We start from the raw sequence: 24,819 nt of genomic DNA, 5'->3' as shown, positions 1-24,819 counted from the left end.
TATATATATATATATATATATATATATATATATATATATATATATATATATATATATATAATATAGACTTTCGCCAAATTGAAATTTTTTTAACTTTCTATTTATTTTAATTCTAAAACAAATTTGGTCAATGATACATACACTGTCAGGAACCAGTTGCAACAGTTCCTGGGTCCACACTGAATGTAAAAGCTGGCACCGTGGGAATGAACATGCTATCTTTACTGTGTATGTAATACAAAGGCTTTGTTGCTTATTTGGAACAATGATGCCCATTGGATTAAAAATCGTTTCTGAACATTAGATGAGGTCTATCTTATGGTGTCCCTGTAGAACTGGTCCTAGCCCCTGTATTGACAACATAAATCCCCCCGAAAAAAATTCTGATTATGATCTGCGTTGGAACGGTCATAGTGACTGAGAAGTCCCCTGGACCCATTTATTATTTTACAATTCTATTTTAATTATGATAAACAAATTACGGTGATAGAATCGGTCGTACTGAGATAGGATCACAGTTTTCCCTTGGTAGATTTTATTTTAAAACATTTTTTAAAAATATATACTATATTACAGCAGAAGTGTTCAGTTTCAATTAAGTTTTGCTTATAAATCGGTTAAAACTGGTCATTTTCATTTAAGATGAGGTAAATACTATGTAATATTCCTGAATTGTGAATTTAGATTGTCCTGATATTCCAAAAAAATACCTTTATTTGATCATTTGGTAGATTTGTATTTAGCAACTAAATATTTCTATTACTTTTTTTCCCAAATTGTAGATTTTTAATTTAAGGAAAAGTGAACTAAACTTTTTTTTTTTTTTTTTAAGCCAAAAATTTGTGTTGATTTAAAGGCCAGACCAAGGAGTACTGAGACCAAGACCTAATATGGTGTTGGTCTTGATCTGGACCTCAGAATTGGATCCAGTTGCTGCGTCTTCTGAAGGCCAGATTCTTCGGCCGGTTATGTCATAGCGCTGCGCCGTGGCCTCTTCAGATTCAAATATAGTTTAGAAAATAAAAATTCAAATACACATTAACATAAATTAAACACACTGTAGTAAACAGATAAATGGAGGCAGAAGATGTCTTTCAGTCATCAATGCACACATTCAGCGACACAGAGGAGCTCTTTCAAGCTGGTCACCGTTTCATTCACAACACCTGTCCCATCAACCAGGAATCAGAATCAGAAATACTTTAATAATCCCAGGGAGAAATTACTTTTGTTACTTTACTCCATCTGTAATAGAGTGACTATAGGACCAGTTTGATATAACACAATTTCATGCAATATATATAATTACAGGGTCCCCGCTTCATCTCGCCATCAGATTGGGAGTCCTTGGCCTGGAAAACGTTGAAGACCCCTGTTTTAAATGACAAATTCATGCTTTTCTTTTCCCCCATTAAAAAAAACATCCTGGGTCCCCCTTGTAAATTTAGTCTAGAACCGCCACTGGTCCAACCTCTAACCATTTGTCTTTAGAAAACTGCCTGTTTTTCATTGCCTTTTCAAAATAAAAGCTCTCCTGGTGATCCCCAGCAGGGACCTCTAATAGGTGAAGCATGAACATGTCTCCCGACACGCTGTAGAGATTTTCTTATTACTGACACCTTCCCACTCTGAGCCATATAAACGTGAGAGCATATTCCAGATTGAATTACACACGCAGGGCTTTTCAAAGGCCAGAGATCCGTTTGGAAGACCTCAGGCTATTTTCCACTTCTTAATTATCTGGAGGCTAATCTTTTCCAACCTTTATTCTTCTGTTTAAAGTGGAGAAACTATTAAACTGATGCGCCTGTATACAAATATTTATCTCATTTCCCATCTTTTTTTTTTTCTCCACCACATCCAACCCGAAAAAAACAAACATTGCAGATTAAATGACCTCTTTGTGTTTATTATTATTTACTTGTTATTAACGTTGCACATCAGCAGTTTCCCAATTTCCTGTACCTTTAATTCAACTGTTTTTTGCCGTCAGCTGCTAATTTAGCAGGCGACTATGAACGTAATGAGCTCTCAGACAAAAGAGCAGCTCGCACTGAGATAGATGAGAAATTTTGTGGAAGTAATCAGGAAAGAAAGGACGGAAGGAAAGAGGAACAAAACCAAGCAGGTGGATTTCCAACAGTTGTTTAATAGAGGGGGAGCCATTCGGACACACTGCCAGCAGCAACACTCACGTCTTCGCTCAGTCTAAAATGTGCATTGACTTTTTGCGGCCTGGCTGCCGCACCACTTTTTGTTTAACCGCCTCCAAAGACTCCTGTAGCCTTGGAGCACTTTATGCTAAGTTAATTTACCCAAATATATCCACGGCGTCATAGTTGCAGCAAGCCTCATGCTCCTCAACATCAACAACTTTGTTAATGGAAACTTGCTGATCCATAAACGCTTCGCTGGGGGCCAGTTCACACGTGAATGTTGAAAACCTGCAGATTTGCAAAGGAGGCATATGGAGTGTTTAATTATACCTGCGTCAGGGCGGTGAGGGTGTCGTCGGGGGGAGGGGCTGCTGTATAAGCTCGGGGAGCGGGCCTTGGTATTTAAATAGGGTCACTTCTGGGCCTCACCTTGCAAGTGTTATGCTATATTAAATGCCACTCATGTTAAATGTGCGGAAGCCCTCCTCTTATGTAGTCAAGACATAATATAAAGGTTAAATTGAAAAATGTCCCTTCAAACAGCAAGCCAACATGCGATGATTGATCTCCCCTGTGCAGCAAAAGCAATGTTTCCCAGACTGGTGTTTCCACAGGCCTCCTCCTGCAATAAAGAATGACTGGATCACGATTTAAGTGTCAGTCAGTCAGGCTTCCCAAAGGTCAATGAAAAATTAGCTAAATGTGGGGCGGAAACGTTAAACTGCTGGATCCCTTTGTTAAGGTGGAAGATCTCGGTAGCTGCAGATAAGGGGATTCTGCAGGAAACCTCCTCATCCGCAGGGTCACACACCTGAAGCTCGGTTTTAGTAATACAGCTGCTGTCTAATCAACAAAGAGCATCTTGGGAGATAAAAACAAAACAGTGGGTGTCATCCCGCCAGCTCTACAGTGCTCTTTCCCTCACTTATTCACTTAAAACAATTCAATCTGTTAGAATATGAACCAAACCGGCAGAAACAGTCAGGAGAACCTGGAAAGACCCAAAACATTCAGAGGTAGCTATCATGTAATGACTTCTAAAGATGACACACGTGATATGATTTTCTACATGAAGAATCAAATATCTTTGACCCTTGGTTAAACCCTGCAAAAATTCGGTAATTTATAGCTATTCATTGTTTTATTTCTTTTAGTTATCTTAATGGTCTATGAATCTAAGATAAAATCTTGGTAACAGTAATGGATCCTAAAAACAGAGCAAAATGATAAAGTCTGATTGTTGTACAATTTCCAGCTTTTTATCAATGGCTATAGTTTTGATTAAATTTAAAATATTTTGGCCTACATAGGATGTAGAAAGGGGAGTTAATCTTAAGTGGGAATAATTCCACCTTGAATTGGAGTTTAAATAAACACTATATCTCTGGGGACTTTATATTTTCTGCTGTAAGTTCTGCTCCTATTGACAGGAAATGTTAACTGCAGTGAAAAAGGAATAGTGGATATGTGTGTCTTATTTAATGGAGGAACTGCTTCATTTTTTTAAGATTTCTATTAAATTCAGAATTTTAAAATCCACAAAAAAAAACGTTTATTTACTTATATTTTCTTTAAAATTAGACCCATTTTAAACATAGTAGGTAAAATATGTATGGAAGCCCGTTTCTGTCACATGAAAGTAAAAAAAAAAAAGCCAAATAGAAAGTTATAATTTCGAGTTTTAAAGTCATATTCCCCCACTGATTGGATGCCCTCTGGACTCAGTGCAGGAGATAGGAAACAAAAGTATCCTAACTAAATGAACATATCCACCCCATGCATGAAGCTTTTCCAGAACTGGAGAGCTCCTTCAGTGACAGACTGCTGCACCCTAAATGCACCAGGGAGCGTTATCACAGATCCTTCTCCCCAGCAGCTGTAAGACTCTATAGCCACCACTGTTCCCAACAACCTCAATTAATTGTTACATTCATGCTGATTTTGCACAGTTTCTACCTTAGTCAGTTAAATAACATGCTGCTGTCATTTTGCACATCTCTGATGTTGCTGCTATTTTCAAATATCCATTATTGTAAAAATGTCCATAGCTGTATATTGGTTATTTATTCTCCAGGTGCACAGTTTTATATCGTTAAAACACTTTATAGTACAGTATTTTATTGTTTATCTTTTAACTCTTCACTATTATGTTATTCTTATACATTTTTTCTAAGGTCCACATCTGTGTCACTATTTTTTCTATAATCTTTTTGCTGCTTTAAACACTAGAATTTCCCCATAGTGGCACAATAAAAGGATTTTCTATTCTATAATTATGATATATTTGACCTTTAAACTGTATCTCATAATTGTAACCTTGAAAGTTGAAATTCTGACTTTGAAAAACAAATTTTTTTAATTTGAATCTCATAATTATTTGGCATTTTATTATTTTCATATGGCAGAAACGGGCTTCCATAAGTATGAGGTACTTAACGAGCAGCAGGTTAAGTTAGCATAAATCAATATGGGGGGCTGGTAATTAAGGTTTAGAGGCTGCAAGGTCCTGGGTTCAAATCCTGCTGACTGATGCAGATGACTGGTTTGATTGGAATATAAAAACAGAAATTGAAATCCAATATTCTTTAAGATCAGGTCTTTGTTTGAGGTATTTTCTGCTCTGAATTAAGCCGATTCTTCTGACACATCATACGATCACATCACAGTTAGACTCACAGGTTCTCTTCTAATGCTTGTGGAATATATTTCAAATATTGACTGTCAGCACAAATTACGATACGAACGGCAGAACGACACAGAGACTCTTCGCTGAGTTTAATCTTTTGGTTAAAGTTGATCTTTCACTTTTCATTTCTCAGGTCCTGTAAAACATCCAGTGGAACCTCTTTGTCTCGTGTTGAACATGTTTTAAGCAGAGTTCTTGTTGTCAGGAGGAAAGGTGTCTTTCGTTATTTGTCCTCTTAAAGAGTCCAGAAGTGCAGGTTCAGGTGTTGTTGGTCCAGAACATGAGCAGGTGGCGCCGGTGGGACCAAATGTATCGAGCCATGAGGAGATCTGAACCCAGGCTGTGGAGGATCTGGAGAGGACAGGATGTAGTCGATGCTGAACTTGATCTCTGACTCTGGTTTTCCCTGCTGGTTTGAGGTCGGGATGAGGTGGTTCTGTTGGGGATCGGACCTCGGCCTTCCAGGGTTCAGATGGCAGATGGCAGAGTCTAGCTCAGGATGCCGAGACGCCGGTCCCCGCTTGCTGCTGTGGCTCTCCACCGGATGGAAGGAGGTCTCTGCTGAATCCTGGAGGCCTATCTTCATGTTCCTCCTGCGCCTGCGGCGGCGGAAGTTTCCGTTTTCAAACAGGTCCAGCATGGATTCACAACCTGCAGCGAAGGTCCAGAAGTTTCCTTTCCCTTTCTCGTTCCCTTCTGTCCGTGGAACCTGTTTTACAGAGACAGCTGTGAGCTGAAAGTCCTGATGTAAACAAAGTTCTGTTTCTGGCCTTATGAAGTTTTGAGAAGAGATGCACTCTAATTATAAATTGGTTCTGATCTGGGTTCTGTTCTAATTAGGGATTGTTTTAAATAGCAGATTGGCTTTGATCAGAGGTTCTGAATAAAAAGGAAAAGAAAAAAAAGGAAACAATATTATAGTAATATTTGTAAGATGCATTAAAGCATTTTGCTCTATGATCATATTAATCTAAAAAATATTCAGTTCTGAGCTTTACTGTCTTTAACCAGATCAAACCGATATGGAAACTAATGAGTTTATTTAGGAGAAAAAACTAATTTCTTCAGGTTTTGTAATTTCAAACTTGAACGTCTGCAGGGAGAAAGTGTCACAATCAGAATTGGCATTTTGGACCTCAAACAGAACCGAAATCAGCCCGAGCCAGACAGAACCACGGTGGAATAAATACAGCAGGTGTCTACCTTGATGAAGCAGCTGTTGAGGGACAGGTTGTGTCTGATGGAGTTCTGCCAGGCTCTCTGGTTGGACCGGTAGTAGGGGAACCGCTTCATGATGAACTCATAGATTCCAGACAGGGTGACCCGCTGCTCCGGGTTCTGCTGGATCGCCATGGCAATCAGAGCGATGTAGCTGGCACACACAGACACCAACTTTTGGATCAGCTGGTACAGAAAAAAACCCTTGTTCCGACCCGTTTAGGCCTAATTGCTTTAATGCAAATATTTTCTCTCTGTTTTAGAAAAGCAAAACTACATACATCTTATCTTATAATTACTGATACTTCTGGTTGATTCTAATTTGAATTAATCTGTCAAAATGCTTTTTTTCTGCTTTAATGTTTTGGACTAATGTTCCAGCCTGAATTCTAAGCTGTTTCTGATAGAAAATCTAAATTTAATTTCATTACCAAAGATCAGAACACCAGAGGAGACATGCAGAGAGTAGCTTCGTTATTGAGGGAAAGCCTTTATGAAAGAGTTTTCCGCTGATTATAAATGAGTTAAATCATTTTGTAAATTAAATGAATAATTTGGTTTTATTCATGAATGTAAATAAAAAACTGATTATTTCCTTTTTTCTTTTTCATCCATTAAGATCTGCTATCTTTTTATTCACATATTAATTGATCTAAGAAAAGTGTTTTTTGCAGATAAAATTATTTAAATTAATTCAGAGTTATTTCAATGATATTTTATTCTAAAATTTATTTTTTAAATAAAAACTTATGATTTATTTCTCTGTAGAAATCCAGTTCTCGTTAAAATATTAAGCTTTAAATCATTTTGTTATAATTTAGGAGGATTATTTAATAACCTGTAAGAAAACACCTTTGATTTCAGCTGTGTTGTAGAGAAATAGTTCACACTGGAAAAAAAAATGGAAATCCAGACAAGTAATTTTTTTTCTTAAATTAAGTGCATTTGTTCTTGAATTGAGGAGATAAGAGACATTTTGCCAATGGAGCAAAACAATTTTGATTTAAAATAAGAAATAATTTCAACTGCATTGTCTTATTTCAAGTGCATATTAACAAATTATCTTATCAATTGGCAAACTATCTAATTTACCTATTGAACACAAGGGTAAATACACTTATTTAAAAAAAATGTTTTCCTTATTCCTATTGCAGTTTTTAATTCAGAAAAATATTCTTTATCCAAAATGTAAGAAAAGAAACTAAAACTTCTCAAACAGCTAAATATGGATCTAACAGCAATTAAATTAAACAATAACTAATTTTTCTTTAAATTAAAAGGAAAAAAGCAAGAAAAATGATTGTTAGAATATTTTTAAAACATATATGCTGATTAATGATAATTGTTTCCTGTTGTTTTTTTTTTCTAAAGGGCAAAACAACAAACGGATAAAGCAAAGCCATTGATTTTATATTAGTAGATGAATCTCTACCTGTAAGCAGGTCTGCAGATCTTTTTCTCCTCCTCAGAACCAGAGGACGGGTATCCGTCCCCATCATAGTTGAAGCAGTTGAAGGGGTAGTGAGAGTTGTCAAACATCTCTGACCGTCCCGTCCAAAGCCCGGCAGCAACGCTGTGTCCTGCTGTGCTGCTCAGCCACCATGCTCTGCTCAGCCCACCGACTCTCTGAGCTCTGCTGAACACGGCCGCCTACAGCCCCCCCACCCCTCTTGCTCTACAGGATCCGGGTTTGAAGACTCCCCTGCTTCACGAGCAGGGTTCCTGTAGCACAAATCTTTCATCTCCAGATGTTTTCTCTTGCTGACTTCAAACACACCATTAAAAGGCTCATTTTCACATGCAGGGCTCATTAAAGTATTCACACCCCTTGAACTTGTGGCTCCTTTGTTGGGATTTTAAATCATAGAAGAACTCAAAGTGGATCAGAGATAGTGTGCAATTTTTCAACTTTTTTTTTTTATTATTTAAAACAAATCTGAGAAGTGTGGCATACATTTGTAAACAACCTCCTTTTACATTAATCCCCCTAAATTACGTCCACCAATCAGCTGTAGAAGTCCCTTAATCAGAATCAGATTCTAGCTGTTGTGGTTCTGGCCTGAGAGGTTTGTTAGAGAACATTAGGGCTCAATCAGCATCATTTAGTCCAACAAACTCAGTGACAGCTCAAGGACGAAGTTCTGGTTCAGCTTAGGTTCTAGAACAATCCATCATCTGAATATGGAGACAATGGAGCACCTGTAGACCTACCAAGAAATGCACGTCCATCTAGACCGACAGCATGGACCAGGAGAGCATTGATCAGAAAAATCAAGAGGACTGCAGTGACTCTGGAGGAGATGCAGAGATCCACAGCTCGGCTGGAGAATCTGACTGGTGATGCTGAAGCTCTACCATTTGCCGCTGTCTATAAGACATGGACCAAACCTCTCTAGAAGATCTACTCGGATAGGAACCAAAATGAAATGGTTTGGTAAAGATTCAGATTGGAGACAACTATGACTGCTCATCACCCTACACCCCATGGGGATGCATGGTGGTGGCAGCATCATGCTGCGGGGAAATGTTACTTTAGCAGAAACAGCTATTGAGAAGAGAAATGGAGGTAAATCCAGGACGCAGCCTAAACCACTGACCACAGAGTCCAGCTCTAAAGGAGTTTATTACAGTATGGGATCTCTGGGTTCTGGTACCAGATTACCTCTGGAGCTACAAAGAACCGTGTTTAGGTTCTCCTCATGAGCAGTCAGACACAAAGGTTTAAATAAACACATCCATGATTTATGCAAGCCGAGTAATTTTTTTTTCTCCAACCAGGCCCAGATATATTCATACACACAGCAAACATTTATCTCCTAAGGAGTAAATTCAACTCTTTAAATGTTTGGTTGACACTAGATGGAGTTAAAATAACAGTGTTAGAGAGTTAACACTATGAGAGAGTTGAAATTCAAAACATATTAGTTTTAAATTACTTTAACATATAGTACGATGTTAAAAGTTGACACCGGACAGGGGTTAAAATTGATCAGGATATATGGGGAAATAAAGCTGAGTATCATCAGCATAACAGTGGAGATTAATCCCACGCTGCATGATAGATGTAAAGGGACCAACGGGCCCCAGAGGACACAACGACTGAGCTGGTATTTGAACCAGTGAGGTTTCTGTTATTGATTTGAGCTCCTAGATAGGTGGACACTGTGAATGAAACTTTTAATTTTTTATTCTAAATTCAGGACTTTATAGATGCTTGAGTTTAACTTTGGTCCTCCAGAGTCAAAGATTAATTTCAATGAACACAATCATGTCATCGGGTCCCCGGAATCTGGAAAAAGATCCAAACACTGCTTGTACATACACCTGTAATAACATGTATATCCTGTATAGCACTTCTGGATAGATCCAAACCACATTTCGTTGCTTTGTACTTGGGAGAGGTGCAATGACAATAAAGTTGAATTCTATTCTAACATTAACCCAAGAGGAGATGGATTTTGGTGAAAGGTCAAGGAACAATTCAGGAACACCAGCTTCTCTGTCCATACAGAATGTCTTATGGTCCTCATTGCACAAAAGGTGGCTGGAATTTAAAAAAATGATTGTCCCACAATGACGAAATTAGTTCCGTGCATTTGACCCATCCCCTTGGGGAGCAGTGGGCTGCCATTGTGTGGCACCCGGGGAGCAATCAGGGGTTAAGGATTTTGCTCAGGAACCCATAGTGCAGGCTTTGGCGTTCAATTGCAGGTACATGCAACCTTCTCAGAGCACAAGTGCACTGCTCTAACCCACTAGGCCAACACTCCCCCAAGGAGAAGAGAAAGAGGAAGGCTGGTGGATTTGTTTGTCTAAGCTCTGACCTCAACCCTGTTAACGTTTAAAACTTGGATCTGCAGTTAGAAGCCAACTGATTCATAATGAGAGCCCAAACATCAGCCAGAACTGGCCTGTCTGTTTTCCTTTCTTTCAGTTCTGAGGTGTTGTTCTGATAACTAACGGATGTCACCTCATAATCGACGAGGGTATGAATACATATGAGCCTCTGTGGATCAGAAAAATCAACCAATAAGTCTCCAGTTCTTTGACTCTAGCAGCATCAAGCTGTTTGTTGGATCATCCTCAATGCGTCCAAACTCTGTTGTTCCTTCCTGTTTGGATCTCACAGAAACTGTAAAGCCCAGCAGAACCCTCCAGGACATTATGTGACTGTAAGGGGGCCCTGAGGCAGGGGGCTGATTCACAACCATAGCAAGTGTATAGGACGGAGAGATTCTCTGACCCACCTTCTGGCCGGATTCTGGGTGGTCCAGTTGACTCAGAGGCTGCCTTCATGTTTTATTCCCCTTCTTCTTATAACCTAATCTCTGTTACTGTACTTAGAACAGCTGAGTCCACATCAACAAACAAAATCCTTTGCATCTTTGTTTTCTTTTCCTCTGTGTGCATGTGTGTGTGTGTGCTTCTGCTTGGGCAGACGTTTAGTCAACAACGGGAAGTTTTCTAGATGCTATCTATAATGCTCTATAATAGCCACTAATTGTTTCCGTGTTCATAAATTAGGGGGATGTGTGTTTTCTCGGGTCCTTAACGGGCCAATCAGAGGCCCCCATGGGTCCATGGAGGCCAGGAAAACAGCCCCGGGTCTGTCGGGCCTCCGTGTGTGGCCTCCGTGCTCCAGGACTCACTACAGCCTGTCGGTACCAGTTCTAAACTCAAAAGTTCTGTTCAACCTGCAAAGCAAATGAAAGATCAGATCAGCTTTGGATAAATGAACTTCAACCTGTTTTGTGACCCAGAAAAAAATCATATAATAGTTCATCAGAGTCTCCCTGCTCCGATCTGAGTCAATAAATTAACCAGTTTTTACTTGTGAGGCCCAGAAAGGCAGGAACTGAGATAAAGTGGAGTCTCCATCAGGACTCTAACGCTGCTGGCTGCCCATCAAGCTAATGTTTTTTACATCTTCACCTAAAATCTACAGAGTTTAATATCTGAAACTGTTTGCATCTTGCCAACCCATTTAGATCTCAAGCTGACTCCTTGCAGCGGGTTCAAGCCCCGTTCACCATCCATCGATCCTGTAGTACCACTACTGGAAACGGTTTAACAAGAAACGGGTAAATCAGAGGCAACACAGTTAAGAAGGTGCTGAGAAACCTAAAGCCCAGTCTACTAACCCTGGACCTGTGAAAAAAAAAAATCTGCTTCTTTAATCAGGAACGGTTGCAGTTCCAAATAAAGGTTATTAATGGATACTGCAAGAGAGACAAATGTGTCAAACTCACACATTAGATGAATTAAATATTCAAGATTGTGAAAAACAAACAAGAAATAGATTTTGAGCATGTTTGTTTGGACTTTATAAGCAGTTCTTAGGTCTAAATGATAGTGCCAACAGTAGCTTTTGCTAACCAGCAGTTAATCTTTGAAATAAAGTGATTCTCATTGATGAAATGATCCAGCATCAATCAATGTCTGATCAGGTGTTCAAAATGGCCGCTTCTACCTACAACTCATTAGGCGATGGCCTCTGGAACCATAGACCCCAATCTTTGATTATATTTCTGTCGATTCCTTGAGGAAAACTTAAATGTGTCTGAATTTCCCTTTCAGGTGTTCTGCATCTCTACCGGCCAAGAAAAACAAACTGATTCAGGCAGAACTGGAAGCAACAAACAGAGCGGCTGAGCAGAGGAGACTAAGAGGTCATTGTGTGAGGTTGGTAGGAGCTGGGATCAGATAAGGCTCCCGTGGCCCGCTCCCATGACGAGGCTTCCTCTGGAGGCCTGTCTGCAGCCGGCTGCAGTGATTACAGGTCTCCTCTGGTCCCTCTCTGTCCCCTCTGATGGTTGTCTCAGACACCACTTCCTCTAGTCCTCCTGTGTGTGTCTGAGGAGGCTTTCCGGCGGCTGTTCTGTCAGGAAAGGTTATCAAAACACAACAGAGCCCTGAGAACTGTAAATATGCAGATCTGGGCTGGCGGCCATTTTCCTTTGGGCTGTACAGCAATCGTTGCGATGCCACCTTTCTCTGTTTGACTGTATGAGGTTTTTGAAGTGACCAAAATATGTATATCCCCTGAACTTTACATACTACAAATAAAACTAATGGTTTTAATCAGAGCTTAATGTGACACACAAAGACTCCATAGTGGATAACGGTCAAGAGGAGGAAATTAATCTTTTGTGTTCAAGCTCAGTCAGATTCCATGGAGAGCATAAAGTCAAAAGTTACTTTTTACTTTGATTTGGCCAATTTTAGGTATGAGCTTTTTTTTTTAAAAAAAAAAACACATGCTTAAAGGTATTGTGGCGGGTTTTTGCGAATTTTTTAAAAGACCTCCCCTCTCCACTTGATGCACATGCACAACCCTGTACCTGCTCCAGAAAGGTAACGCCTAATAAATGCGTGCGAGAGCATGCACGAGTCCATCTCTCCTTGTGCACACTGTTTAAAAGCAGCTGTTTTAGAAAATGCTACTTCATACTAAACAGAAACATTATGAGTTTGGTAATAAGTCCAGTCGCATGCTTTCCCATTTATTGAAAAATTTAAATAATAGTCGCTTAAATAATATGATAAATATGCAGAACAATGGTGTGACATAAGACCATCTTTGTTATTAGTCCCCACTGTCAGGCAGCAACAGCCTATGGCGACAGCGGGCCGCTGAGACAGCAAATCCCATAATGCTTTGTGAGGAGAGCTCTCCACGCAAAGCATTCTGGGATAAACCTGCCTCTTCTATTTTATTCTCATACACTTTGAAGACACTTTTTCTCTTATGACCAGCTGCCATTTGCAAAGAACTGTGATGAGAAAGGTGAGCCTCAATGACTGTCTGAGCACGTGCGAGGGGCGTTCAATTAGTAATGCCCCTGACCCACTTCCAGGTGTTTGATCGGCCTGAAATTTTCCATATGAAATTATTTAAATCTCTATAGAAATAATAGCAAATTACAGCTCTGAACTAATTGTGGTTTCTGATTTACAAGTGTTAAAAACTGAGTCAAGTCTGTGTTTTTGCATTTGAAAGGACGCACACAACGGGAGACTTTTGATCAAATGAAAGTAACTTATAGTGATAACGTCCCGTAATATAATCTTGTAAAACATTTTGCAAGGTCAATATAATGGGCATCATCACCATAAGTCACTTTAATTTCATCAAAAGTCTCCTGTGGAGCGAGTCCTTTCCAATAGAAAAACCGGATCACACTCAACAGGCTCCATTTCAGACTTTACTCAGTTCAAACACCTGTAAGTCAGAAACCACAAATAGTTCAGAGATGTAATTTGCTACTTAATCTATAGAGATTTAAATAATGTCACATGCAAAATTTCAGCTGGATCAAACATCTGGAAGTGGGTCAGGGGCATTACTTATTGAACGCCCCTCGTAGGACGGCCTTATGTGAACATATGACCAGAATGATAGACAATTAGTAGGACTACTTATTTAGATGATCCACCCAGAAATTAAAGATCTCTATACCTTTAAAGGATGATGTGCTCTCCCTCTAACTAATTCTGCAGGCTCGATTGGATGGACCAAAGTTTTTTGCAGAATCGTAACAAATAAACAACCAAACTCACACAAGATTATGCTGATTTAGTTTTATTGCACTGTTACCATGATGCAAAGAAATAAAAGAAAAAAAAACAAAAACAATGATTCAATAAAAGAAAGAAGCTTTTTTTTGTCTTTTTTAATTTAGAACCACGGTCTTCATGGATTCCCACACACCCCCATCCTCCGTTCTGCCCTGACACAGACAGGACCACAGGAAGTAGATAATAAAAGCTTTAGGAATCCGCCTTGTTCAGCACAGACACTTATGAAGAGCTCTACAGTTTGCACCCTCCCACCCCGCTATGAAACCACACATTCAAGTATTTCTATCATTGCACAGGCACTAGATTTTCCTACTGTATATATTAACTTTCAGCCAGTGACTGAATCATTGACAACAGCTCAGATAGAAGCTGTTGAAGGAAATTTACATCCTGAAAGATTATCTCTCCACAACAGCAACATCAGCACATCAAATACATTACAAACCAAAAATAATCATCATTGTAATAATAATTAGTGTCACATTTGGCTTAAATCTACCCTGACATCTGAAGAGAAAGAGATAAAACAGCTGCTGGAAACTGATTAAATGCTGACAAGACAAAGGGCAGAACCACCATTACCAGAAACTAGGTTGTTGCACGCCCTCTTGTGGAGAAACAGAGAAGTGCACTATTCTGTTGAAAATTATTTCACTTCCTTTTTCTTTAAAAACTTTTTTTTTCCCTTTTTGGTGGGGAGGCAAATAAATAAGAATTTTAATAAATACTCTCTCCAGTAGAAGTTTATGAACAAAATGATCCAGGAGTAAACCTGTACTCCAACAACAACCTCTAACAAGAGGCTGGAACCGATTAGCTGAAATAAAAATTTAAAAAAAGAAACTAAGCAACAAAATATTTTACAAAAGAAATTAGTAAAACTTCATTTTGATCCAGTTTCAGCTCCACCTCCTCTTATACCGATTAGTTCAGGAAGAATTAGGAGGGCTGTTTTTAAAGGGGCCCTCAGAATTCACTGAATTCAAACATAAGGGTCCATGAGCCACAAGCTGCCTCCTTCCTGGGTCCTTGTTGGTGATTTATACTGAACTCATCTGTCTGAAGAAGTCCACGCTTAAGGTTGTTTCTCTGATCCATCCAGGTCCAGTTTAAAAAAGTCTTTGCATTGTCTGTGTGTCTGACAGCTGAATTTCCCCTCAAGTAGAGGTCTGCCTGCTACTTTTCACCAACAGACGGATTCAGATAAGTGTCAAGTCTCATTTCTCATGGGAGTCAGTCCAATCCAGGCATCGACCCCCTGGCTACCTCCTTCTGGGGTCACTGTGTGTGTGGTCGGCCCCTAGGTCTTCCTGGAGGTCGTCCTCCACCACGTAGCTGTAGCCCTCCTTGTCGATGCACTCCGACAGAGTATTCAGCACCTAGAAAAAACAGGATGCCACGAGACAAGGTTTAATATTTGGTTCCCCTCAATGGTCAGAGAAAAGTCTGGATTTTGACCTTGAATCCAAACTCTTTGCAGGTTAAAGAACAAGATTATTTGGGCTGTACCTTAAAAAATAAATGATTTCAATTCAGCAGATAAAAGAAATGAACAAACAATTTACTCAAAATAAACCCCCTGTTTTGTAAAAAAACAACAAAAACAAACAACAACAACAACAACAACAACAAAAAACGATTAGTATGCAAAAATAAATTTGACATCCAAGCCACATATTGAAAGATGAATAATTTCTGAAATGTAGATCCACTGTTCTACATCCATGGAGAAAAATCTAGAAAACCTACTTGCAAACCAGCTAAAGGATAAAAAAAAGGATTCAATAAAAAGGCGCCAATATTACATCAGACCACACACAGATTATCAAAGCATTCAGGGATTTTTATGCCTAATTATTTACCTCAGATTCCAAAAACAATACAACCTTAAAGTTTCTAGATTATATCACTTTACCCAGCTTGCACCTAACCTGACAGAGGTGATGGAGGTCCCAATCTCCATGACAGAAATTGAGTCAGCTGTCTTGGAAATGTTCAGATTTTTCCAAAACTTCTGTAATTTTTCCACTCCAACCCTTCCTTTTTTTATTTTAGAGTCACTGGTTAGAAAAGCCCTTATGAAATCTTTCTATGAAACCCTCATTGCAAAAATGCAAAATTTACAACTCAGTTTTCCTCCTATGTCTCTTATAAATAGAACTGCAAATGTTTTGGCCAAAGTTCTTGCACAAAAGTTGTAAAATATCCTCCCTTCTATTATATCTTGACCCTAAACAGGCTTCTTTAAATGCATAAAGTCCTTTTTCAATACCTATTTGACATTATTTCTTCCCCTTTGTCTAATGCTGAGTGTGTCATGTGTGCCTTTGACCATGTTGAGTGGGACTGCCTGTTTAATATGAATTCACTTTTGTCTCCAACTTTTTTAAATTGGGCCCAAAACACCCACATCCTTCTGCAACTATCTGTACCACGCCTCACATATCGAAACCTTTTAGCCTTCATCTGCTTTTTAACCTTGCAGTTAAAGCCATTGCTTTATGTTCTTGTGATTGATACAGAACATTCTGTTTTATTATTGCTTGAGGAATTTGACAGAAACTGGTTGAGAACTCTAAATTTTTCTCCTTAGGAATTACAGTTATAGCACTTTGTCTTTTTGTTGGAGCTTTATCAGGTGCAGTTACAATGGTCAGCTTGCCTATATTTCTATATCATTTTAAGACCATTTCAGTTTTTATTTCTGGATCCTTTTTTTTTTCCACATCACATTCCACACCTTTTTTATTCCATCATCTCATACTTATTCCTGCAGATAAAACATTTACATCTAAATAAAATGCATCTTCAAAAATCCGAGGCAGCCTTGTCCCTTCAAATGTCCTTTATTTATTATTGCGTTGTGTAGCATTTTTTTGATTTTATTACAGTCCATGCTGACCTTTTTGAGATCACCGCTCCTTCCTGTTGTGAAAATACTCATTAGAAATCTGGGCACAGTTTCAGAAATACTTTGATCTCTCTATTTCTTCTCTCTAAAGCCCTGTGATGTCAAACCAACTTTTCAAACCCTCATCTCAGGACTCAGAGATGAGTTGGAATAGTCGAGATGTGCATATTCTGAAGAATCTTTTATCCATATGTTCTCTTTCTGCTCAAGTTTGGACAATTATTTACTTACTTTGCGTTTTAACCCTTTGACTGCCCTGCTTGGTGTTGTAGAGGGAGGGTGTAAATCTAGATAAAAACAAACAGGAATCTCCACCAACTCCATTCAGTGGCTGACATCAAGTCCTGACTAAAGTCGGAGAAAATCCGATACGCACTTCAACAGAAAGAGGGTAATGATTTGGGGAGCTTTCTTGAAACAATCCCAACCTCTTTGACAGCAAAATCTACACAGATTAAACCATTTTTTAGCTTTGCCGCATCATTAAAAATCTGTTTTTATGCCAGCTATTTAATAGAGATTGCTTTGGAATTTTGTTATTTCTTTATGTCATACCCACTCTGCATCTTATAATCTATTACATCCTTGCTTGTTATTGTTTTTACCAACGAATGTATGCAAATGCTCTTCTTGGTCCAGGATCAGATTCTAGGGTGAAGACTTGTTACCACTGTTTGGATGTTCCCTTTTAAATAAGCTTTCCTTTAAGGGTCTCTGGTTAAAATCCTTCCTCCCCTGTCTTCTGTAGAAGGAGCTGTCCTGGTTGCAGTGGATTTGTTTAGGGGTATCGAATAAAATAGTTTCTATTTTCAATTTTCTCCTACTTCATTAATAGGAGGATATTTTCTATTGATTAATTACACAAAAGTGCAATGAAATATTAAGAACGGTTCTGAAAATTAACTATTTTTTATTACTTTTTTATGAATTTCTGTCACTGTGATTCTGGGGTTTGCTTAAAGTTTTATTTGTGGTACAAGAGCTGCAAGAAACAGTGACCTTTAACCTGCTGGATTCTGTCCAGCTTGTCCCTCAGAAGGTGGATCTGAGGATGCTGAGCACAGGAAGGCAGAAATACTTCAATCTGAGGAATTACAGCAGATTGGTACCAAGAAGATAGCAGGTAGAAAGCTGCATCTTTTATTTAGTTCAGTTATTCTGTAGTTTTCCTTTTCTAGATTCTTGTTCTGGAAAACAGCAGAAAAAGATTTAAGATGCAGTTATAATGAAGCACTGACCAGGCGCAAACGTCGATCCATGGCGTCCAGATGAGGCTGGATGAGGATGGGGTCGAGCCGGTCCCTCGTCATGGATTCTGCCATGAGAACTGACAGCTTGTACTCCTCCTTTGCCAACAGCTGCAGGCGCAGATGGGTCGACTTTTTCACCCTGCACAGACCCAGCAGTGAGAGCTGCAGACGTTAGCTCTGCATCAGCTAGATCAAACTACACTCATGCAGCAACTTCTGTCTGGATGTCGCTGTCTATCGGCGCTGTCCAAACATCTGTGGTGCTGAAAACTCTGGAACGAAAATACTTATCTTTCTTGCTATCCAAGTTTTGCTTCAAGTATGATGGGGATGAAAAATTTAAATGTGCCTTTTTTCTTTAATTATATTATTGTTTTTATTGAAAAAGAAGAAAATAAACCTAATTTCCGTAGCATCTTTCTCTAGTTAGAACAATTCAGATGCAGAAAGCTACGCCCCTATTTCTGCAGCTCAGCTGTGCAATCTGTAACAACTTTAACAATTAGAGGAGAACTAGTATCTATAAATAAAACAGCCCTGGTTTTAATACAAGAAAATATTAAAATCAACAAAGATTAGAAAGTGTAGCTTACCTGCAGCACTGCACAAGTGGCACCAGGATGGACATCTCATCATGAGAGTGTTTTCCAAAACTGGAAAGAAAAACAGACGCATAAAGGAGGTTCTCTCCATGAGCTCTTTGGATTATTTCAGATTTTCTAACATTCTGCAAAAACCACAGATTAAAATGTAACTTTATTCACCCTCTGCCATTGTCCAGGTGGATGATGAATGTCTCGTTTCCAAACTTTTCAAATGTCTCATAGTGATGTCGATCCATGTTCCCTGCACAGAAATAATCCAAAATTGTGGATGAAAAGGTTTTGGGAGTGGGGGTCCATCTTAGAGGACATCAGAGCAAATAAAAGCTTGTGGCATTCGAAAAACCAAGTTACCCATGAGGAAGTCAAAGATGGTCATGTCCATGACGTCCAGCAGCCGTGTGCCACTGTCATATGGTGGAGTCTGTTTCACCTCCTCGCAGTAATCTGGATCCACCTCCCATCTGAAATAACAGATTTTGAATTAGGAAAATTGACCTTAAGTGAATGTAAACCAATCAGATTTCTCCTCCTCTTATTAAACTGTCTCTCATTTTACAATCTGGGATCATATTGGGTGAGTTTTCCTAAAGGCCTACAGAATATTCCCTAAACTTTGTAGTCAGTGGTTTTAATGAAGTCCACCAGCTGCTGAGCTGCAGCATCTGTAGTAAGGACGTCACTACTCTCTTACTCAGCCTTCTTGCGTTTGTGGTAGGAGCGCCTCCATGGGTTCCTCCAGGTCTTGCGCTTGGCGAGGGCCAGGTCTGGAAGGAAGGCAGCCAGGGATCCCTCTATCTGGTCTGGTTTCCCGCACAGAGCGTGCTCGGTGGAGCAGTAGTACGAGCACTCACCGTAGAAACACACATTGTTGGCTGAGAGAAGAGAAACACCCTGTGGTTACCAGCTGAGACACACTTCCTCCAGATATGTTCCAGTACTCCACCTGGTGGCTGCTTGCCCTGCATTCCTTTATTATTCACGCCACATATACCTCCCCCTCGCTGTGCTCGGTTAAAGCTGCCTGGGGGCGTTCACTGAGCTGTGGTAAATGCTGAGATTGCTGTTAATTTTAATCCTTGGTGGTTTCCACGTGTTTCATATGTGGAGTGAAGGACTGGTAATTAAATGAAGTGCTCAGACTCAAGGTAAAGTCTCCAGATAGTACTAATCCATGCAAATGAACACTGTGGTAGCTCAGCTTTACATTATGAGAAAGAAAAAAGGTTATTCATTACTAGCCTTAGACTTTCTTTAAGATATACAGAAGAAGAACACATTTTTTTTCACAATAATAGACCAATGTACCATGATGCATAAAAGTGACAATGCCAGGAGTCAGATTTAAGGCCACATGTATTGAACCTCCGTGAGAGAAAAAATCTGAACACAAATCCAGGTGTGAACCACCCATTAACTTCTAGTAAAATATCAAAACATAAAAAATGTGAAGAAAAAAATTATGAAGTCTGAAAACTTTGGTGTTGTTATGTCTTTGCAGAATGTGTGTAACTTTACTGTGACTTACCTGGAGAGATGAAGAAGGTCCTCCACAGCTTCTTGTCTCGGGTAACGTCTCTGATCTCCTTTGTCATGTTGACCAGCCTGCCAGCAACAGGTGGGACGCGCCGGAAATCCAGGATCCTGTCAGACAGGGTCAGATATGAGACACTGACCAAAGGCAGACCAGAGTAATAACAATTAACTGTATGTCATATGCGATGCAAATCAGTATATGATTTGCAGAGTCACTGGGCAGATAACTTCTTCAAATAACTTCTATTATTTCATAACATAATCAAGACTTTTTGCACATTTTTCTATCACATCTATTCCTTCCACTTAACTTTATCTTAATATGGCCTGAACAGAGCCTCCTATGAACAACCAGCTTCTTAAGCAATAACCTTTTGTGGTTTACACTCTTTATGGCATATGAAGACACAACGCAAAACATTTTTTTTTAATACTTTTTATTGGTTTGATTTAATGTTATGTTATTAATTCCATATGGTTTGTTTTAACCATAATTTAAACAGTATAAGGAAAAGGCAATAAAGATTTTAATATATGACTTTTTATGTGATAGATGGTATAATATGGTTTGTTTTTACAGAGATGCACCTGCTGCCCATCACTGGGACCAGATGTAGGCTCCTACCACTGCCAACAGGGGGCACTGTTGTATCACTAAAACTCCATAGGTGAACATTGTCCCTGTGGTCATGAAGAGGCCCTGATTCTTAACTTTTCCTTTTTCCTTACTTCAACATATTTCAAGGCAAACGTTTCTATGACAACATCAGTGTGTAAAATCCACCAAAAGAGGGACACTTTGGTCTCATTCCTCTCTGAACTAGATATCCAGCCGTCTCACCTTTTTCATGCATGCACCGCCCTTCGCTGTGCACCACCTGACTGCAACATCAGCACTGCTCTTTAAAAATTGATGCCCATGACAACACCTAATGGCTGAAGTGTGCAGGCACAGAGATGCTGGAGGACGAGGCGTAGGGGGCCTGTTTACTGTCTCAGAGACAGAAAAAAAAGGATGGAGGACAAAGCAGAATCTGGGCCGGCCTTGGTAACACCTTCTGTGCTGCAGAGAGCTGAGTGAGCTGAATCTGGAGTTACATGGTTAAATATGGTGAAGTTATATGAAGCCATTCCTTTCTTCATTTCTGCTGACTTCCTAATGCAGCAACAGCAAGTGCTCCTCCCAGTTAAACCCAATCACGTCATTAATCATGTTTAAGGCAGCAAAGCCTACATAAAAGGGGTGTGTGTGTGTGTGTGTGTGTGTGTGTGTGTGTCTGTGGGCCCTGTGGGAGGCAGTGCAGTGGCTCCACCAGTAATACCAGCAGCAGCACCAGCAGCAGCTCCTCTCTGGACAGGCTCTAATTTAGAACAGACGAAAATAAGGGAAAAAATAAAGCGCTGCTTTTGGCAAACCCTGCCTGACTTATATTTAGTCACAGAGACGTTCATGCTTTTGGTTTTCTCCTCTTCCTGTGAACCCACACATAGGCTGGCGTGTGTGTTTAGACCAGATGTGCATCCGAACCCAGCTGCATGTGTAACTGCTGATGAACTCTTGTTATTGTGCCTGAAGGAGGGGAGAAGAGGATTCAACATGGCTGCCCTCGGCTGTGTCTGAGCGTGACCTCTGAAATGTTTTTTTTTGTCGTTAGAAACACCTGCCTCAACCCCCCAACCCCCAAGCTGTTCCCCCACTTTGGAAACAGCTTGACTTTAATGGCAACAGTGAGTCCAAACTGGTTGCACTCTGTTGTCAATCAGGGAGTCCTGTGAGGGTCTCTGCTTTCATTAGGGCCTCTGCTGCAGGCGGTCAGGCAGGAAAACATGTTTACTAGGGAAGTTAGAGAGCCCAGTGGTTAGCTTAGTCATTGTTCAGTTGGATGCTAGCAGCAGGAGGGCCCTCATGGAGTCTCTGCCTGCAAGGGACGTGTGGAAACCTTTCTGACTCTTTGGAACCAGAGAACACACTGAGAAAAGCATTAACAGGTGCATAAAATAAGAGTAGATAAAAGATCTCGATGAAGAGAACAGATAAAAGGCTAGAGGGTTTCCTGCAACCATATTTGGATCTATGGATATCTATTATGTCAACATTATCAACAAATTCTCATTTCGACATAATCGGGATGTTTTGTCTTTTTGTTGCTGATGCATTTTGTTTAATGAGTAAAAAAAGCTTAATTTTGGTAGTATTTGAAGAGGTGTCCTTTTTTTTTCAAAGACTCGTTAACGGTTAGCATTTCTCTAATTTTAATTAAAGAAACCATCTAAACATGGCGCCTGTTTGTTTGATTTTGTGTGTGTTAAATTCAAAATGTATTTGATGTCCTGCTCCGTCTAGTGACAATTCTCTGCGCATCGACAGAATCTACTAGAAAATAGGAAGAGTTGTAATAAAAGCTGCAGAGGGAACAGCCTCAATCGATCGAGAGCAAACAGATGAGGAGATAAAGGTAGTTTTAAACCCCCGATATGAGGCGAGGCCAGCTGGAGTTAGAACACAAAACGTAAATGAAAAAAATATCTATACTAATATAAAGATGGAAAAAGGGACTGAAACCTTTAAATCTATTTTATGTTTATACTTTATAACCAAAGCCGACATTCAAGACGGTGAAACATAGAGGACATAAACAACAACGGATCCAAATGATCTCACTAAAGAACCCAGAATTCTGCCTGATGGGCCCTGATTGGTGCCTGGCTGAATATAGATGGCAACAATTTCTGCTAAAAACAACACTCTTCAGTGTGGAAGCAAGGAGGCATTTTAACTGACAGGATGTAAATGTATTAAAAAAACAACTCTGCAAGGTTTATTTAGGCTGTCAGAGAGAGCACAACTTCCAGCAGATAACAGGAAGGTTGAAGGGAGTAGAGAAGAACATTTAACCGCTTCCTGTTCTGAAACTTGATAGAAAAGTGTTGCAGTAATCTGAAATAATGTTGTTGTTGTGAAAAGGTGGTTTAGAGCAACTGCTCTCACACAGTGTGACATCCCCTAATGACAGGCTGCATATGTCTCCTCAAATCTATTGACCCAATTCCTCTAAAATCTGTAACAGCAGGTCACAGAACTCTGAAAGGATCATCAACTTTTCACTGTAGCCATTAGTTCAGAAAAAGGATCCATCTTAAAGCACCGGGCTGATGAAGTTACCACCTGTGGAAGAGACCTTTAAATGTCTTTAATGTCATGAAAAACATGCTGACATTTTATCTATTTTTTTTTCAAGTTTTGCTTTGAGAGAAACAAGCTTGGCAATTATTGTTTTCCAGGAAGTAAAACTACTCTATGAGACACAAACAACCATTTATCTCTTCTCGCAGTTGAGGAAGTTTAATCTTTTTAAAATCCTTAGATTTGTGGTCTAAAGCAATGAAATAAAACCATGCATGTTGCAGATCACATGTTTTATACCATAATCTCATAAGAACTGAGAATCCTTGTGGATTATATTGCATTAAGAGCAACTTTTATGCATATATCTAAGTACCCTTTGAGAGTTGGATGGGTCCCCTATGATGAGAGCAGGAGCTACAGCGCCCCACTCAGGCTTTTTTTCATACTACTGACAGTCCATCACACAACCACATACTGTAGAGAAACACCTTGTTAAATTATCACATGATATTCACATTTTCTCCTTATTATCTGCTTCATCTGGGAAAAACAAACAGGTTTGAAGACTTTCAGATGTGAATATGAGTCATGCACTGATCTCCAGACATAATCATTCAGCTCTAGCTTTGTTCCTTCAAAAACTCTCAAAGTACCGCAGCAGAACTGCAGCACTCCTGCGAGGTTCTGCCTCCAGTCTGGACTCCTCCCAGGTGGTTAATGAGCTGACATGGGGACAGGATAATTAGCAATCGGGGATGAACAAAATCCCTCCAGGACGCTGCCTTAAAGGATGCACGATAAGCACCAGGAAAGTGACGGTAACTTCACACCAACCCAGCCTTTTGCTCCAACCTACTTAGAAATGTTTACAGTGCTGGGACATAATCTGGATCTGCAGAGAGCTGCTGCATTAAGGCAAATAGTATGCAAATGAGTTTGACTCACATACTAAAAGTGTCATGTCTGTATGGTTTGAGCCTGCCGTTTCTGCCTCTGGAATATTAATGTTTTCCATTTAAGTTCTTCTGTCTCAGCAGGAGGCAAAGATCCCTGCTGAGAGACGGAGGTCACATCTAGAACACTTTAGAACAGGGCTGGTTTTCACGCTCAGACCTTCTACGTGTTTGCTCTCTTTAAACACAAAACGAACTGGATTTCTCTTGGAATATTTCAATACGAACTGTAGATCTTTACAGCTCCTCTTATGAATCCTTTGAATTAGTAACAGGTGGGGGAGGGATGTCCACCTACTTGTCCAGATGAAAGGCAGCGATCTCTGCGTTGTGTCTTTCGAAGTCAGAGAAGTAGAAGAAGTCTGGCGGGGTTTCCTGCTGCCGGGTTTGCCTGCAGGAGCACAGAGATAAATAATTGAAAATCTTTGTCAGTAAGCCGAAGTTTAAACTTTAACATGAAGATATGATCAAAGATGAGAAATGATTCGTAGAGATCTCTCAGTGCTATGTACACATTAAACCAGCCCCCTGGTCTCATAAAAAGCTCCTTTTTCAGGACCAAATGCAATGCTTTTGTTGGTGTCCTCATGGACCATCTTCTCCTCTTTTTGGTTTGCCCAGCTCTGATCTTTCCCCTATAACAAACTGCTTTCTGCACATATTCTGCCTTAAAGCCCCCACTGCAGGGACAGAGGCTCTTAAAGGCTTAAATCCCTGCGCTGATGGAAAAAGGCCGGGACCGACTGAGCAGGCCAGCCGTGGTAGAAAGCTAAAGTCAAAAGAAGTGTGGGTGAAAAGA

The 24,819-nt window shown here is 39.8% G+C and overlaps 2 protein-coding genes across 2 annotated transcripts in view; both read right to left on the bottom strand.

The window, feature by feature from the left end:
* Positions 1–4,276: 4,276 nt before the first annotated feature.
* On the bottom strand, positions 4,277–7,751 carry LOC107086250 (forkhead box protein L1). The gene is made up of 3 exons (XM_015377066.1): positions 7,493–7,751; positions 6,046–6,214; positions 4,277–5,551 (listed from the first exon to the last, which is right to left on the bottom strand). Exons 1-3 carry the CDS (start codon positions 7,597–7,599, stop codon positions 5,078–5,080), a joined length of 750 nt encoding a protein of 249 aa, XP_015232552.1. The 5' UTR covers positions 7,600–7,751; the 3' UTR covers positions 4,277–5,077.
* Positions 7,752–13,615: 5,864 nt separating this feature from the next.
* LOC107086263 (extracellular serine/threonine protein kinase FAM20C-like) overlaps positions 13,616–24,819 on the bottom strand; it is a 56,795-nt gene continuing 45,591 nt past the window's right edge. Inside the window, exons 4-11 of the mRNA XM_015377090.1 lie at positions 24,319–24,411; positions 19,933–20,048; positions 19,099–19,279; positions 18,759–18,868; positions 18,567–18,648; positions 18,396–18,455; positions 17,791–17,941; positions 13,616–15,020 (exon numbers count right to left, since the gene is read on the bottom strand). Of these exons, the coding sequence (XP_015232576.1) occupies positions 14,904–15,020; positions 17,791–17,941; positions 18,396–18,455; positions 18,567–18,648; positions 18,759–18,868; positions 19,099–19,279; positions 19,933–20,048; positions 24,319–24,411 (910 nt within the window). The 3' untranslated portion in view covers positions 13,616–14,903. The remainder of the gene's footprint in view (positions 15,021–17,790; positions 17,942–18,395; positions 18,456–18,566; positions 18,649–18,758; positions 18,869–19,098; positions 19,280–19,932; positions 20,049–24,318; positions 24,412–24,819) is intronic.

Source organism: Cyprinodon variegatus, unplaced genomic scaffold, assembly GCF_000732505.1.
Source record: "Cyprinodon variegatus isolate N-32 unplaced genomic scaffold, C_variegatus-1.0 Scaffold146, whole genome shotgun sequence".
Classification (NCBI taxonomy): Eukaryota; Metazoa; Chordata; class Actinopteri; order Cyprinodontiformes; family Cyprinodontidae; genus Cyprinodon; species Cyprinodon variegatus.
The sequence above is the reverse complement of the archived record's forward strand: the minus strand, read 5'-3'. Positions and strand labels throughout refer to the sequence as shown.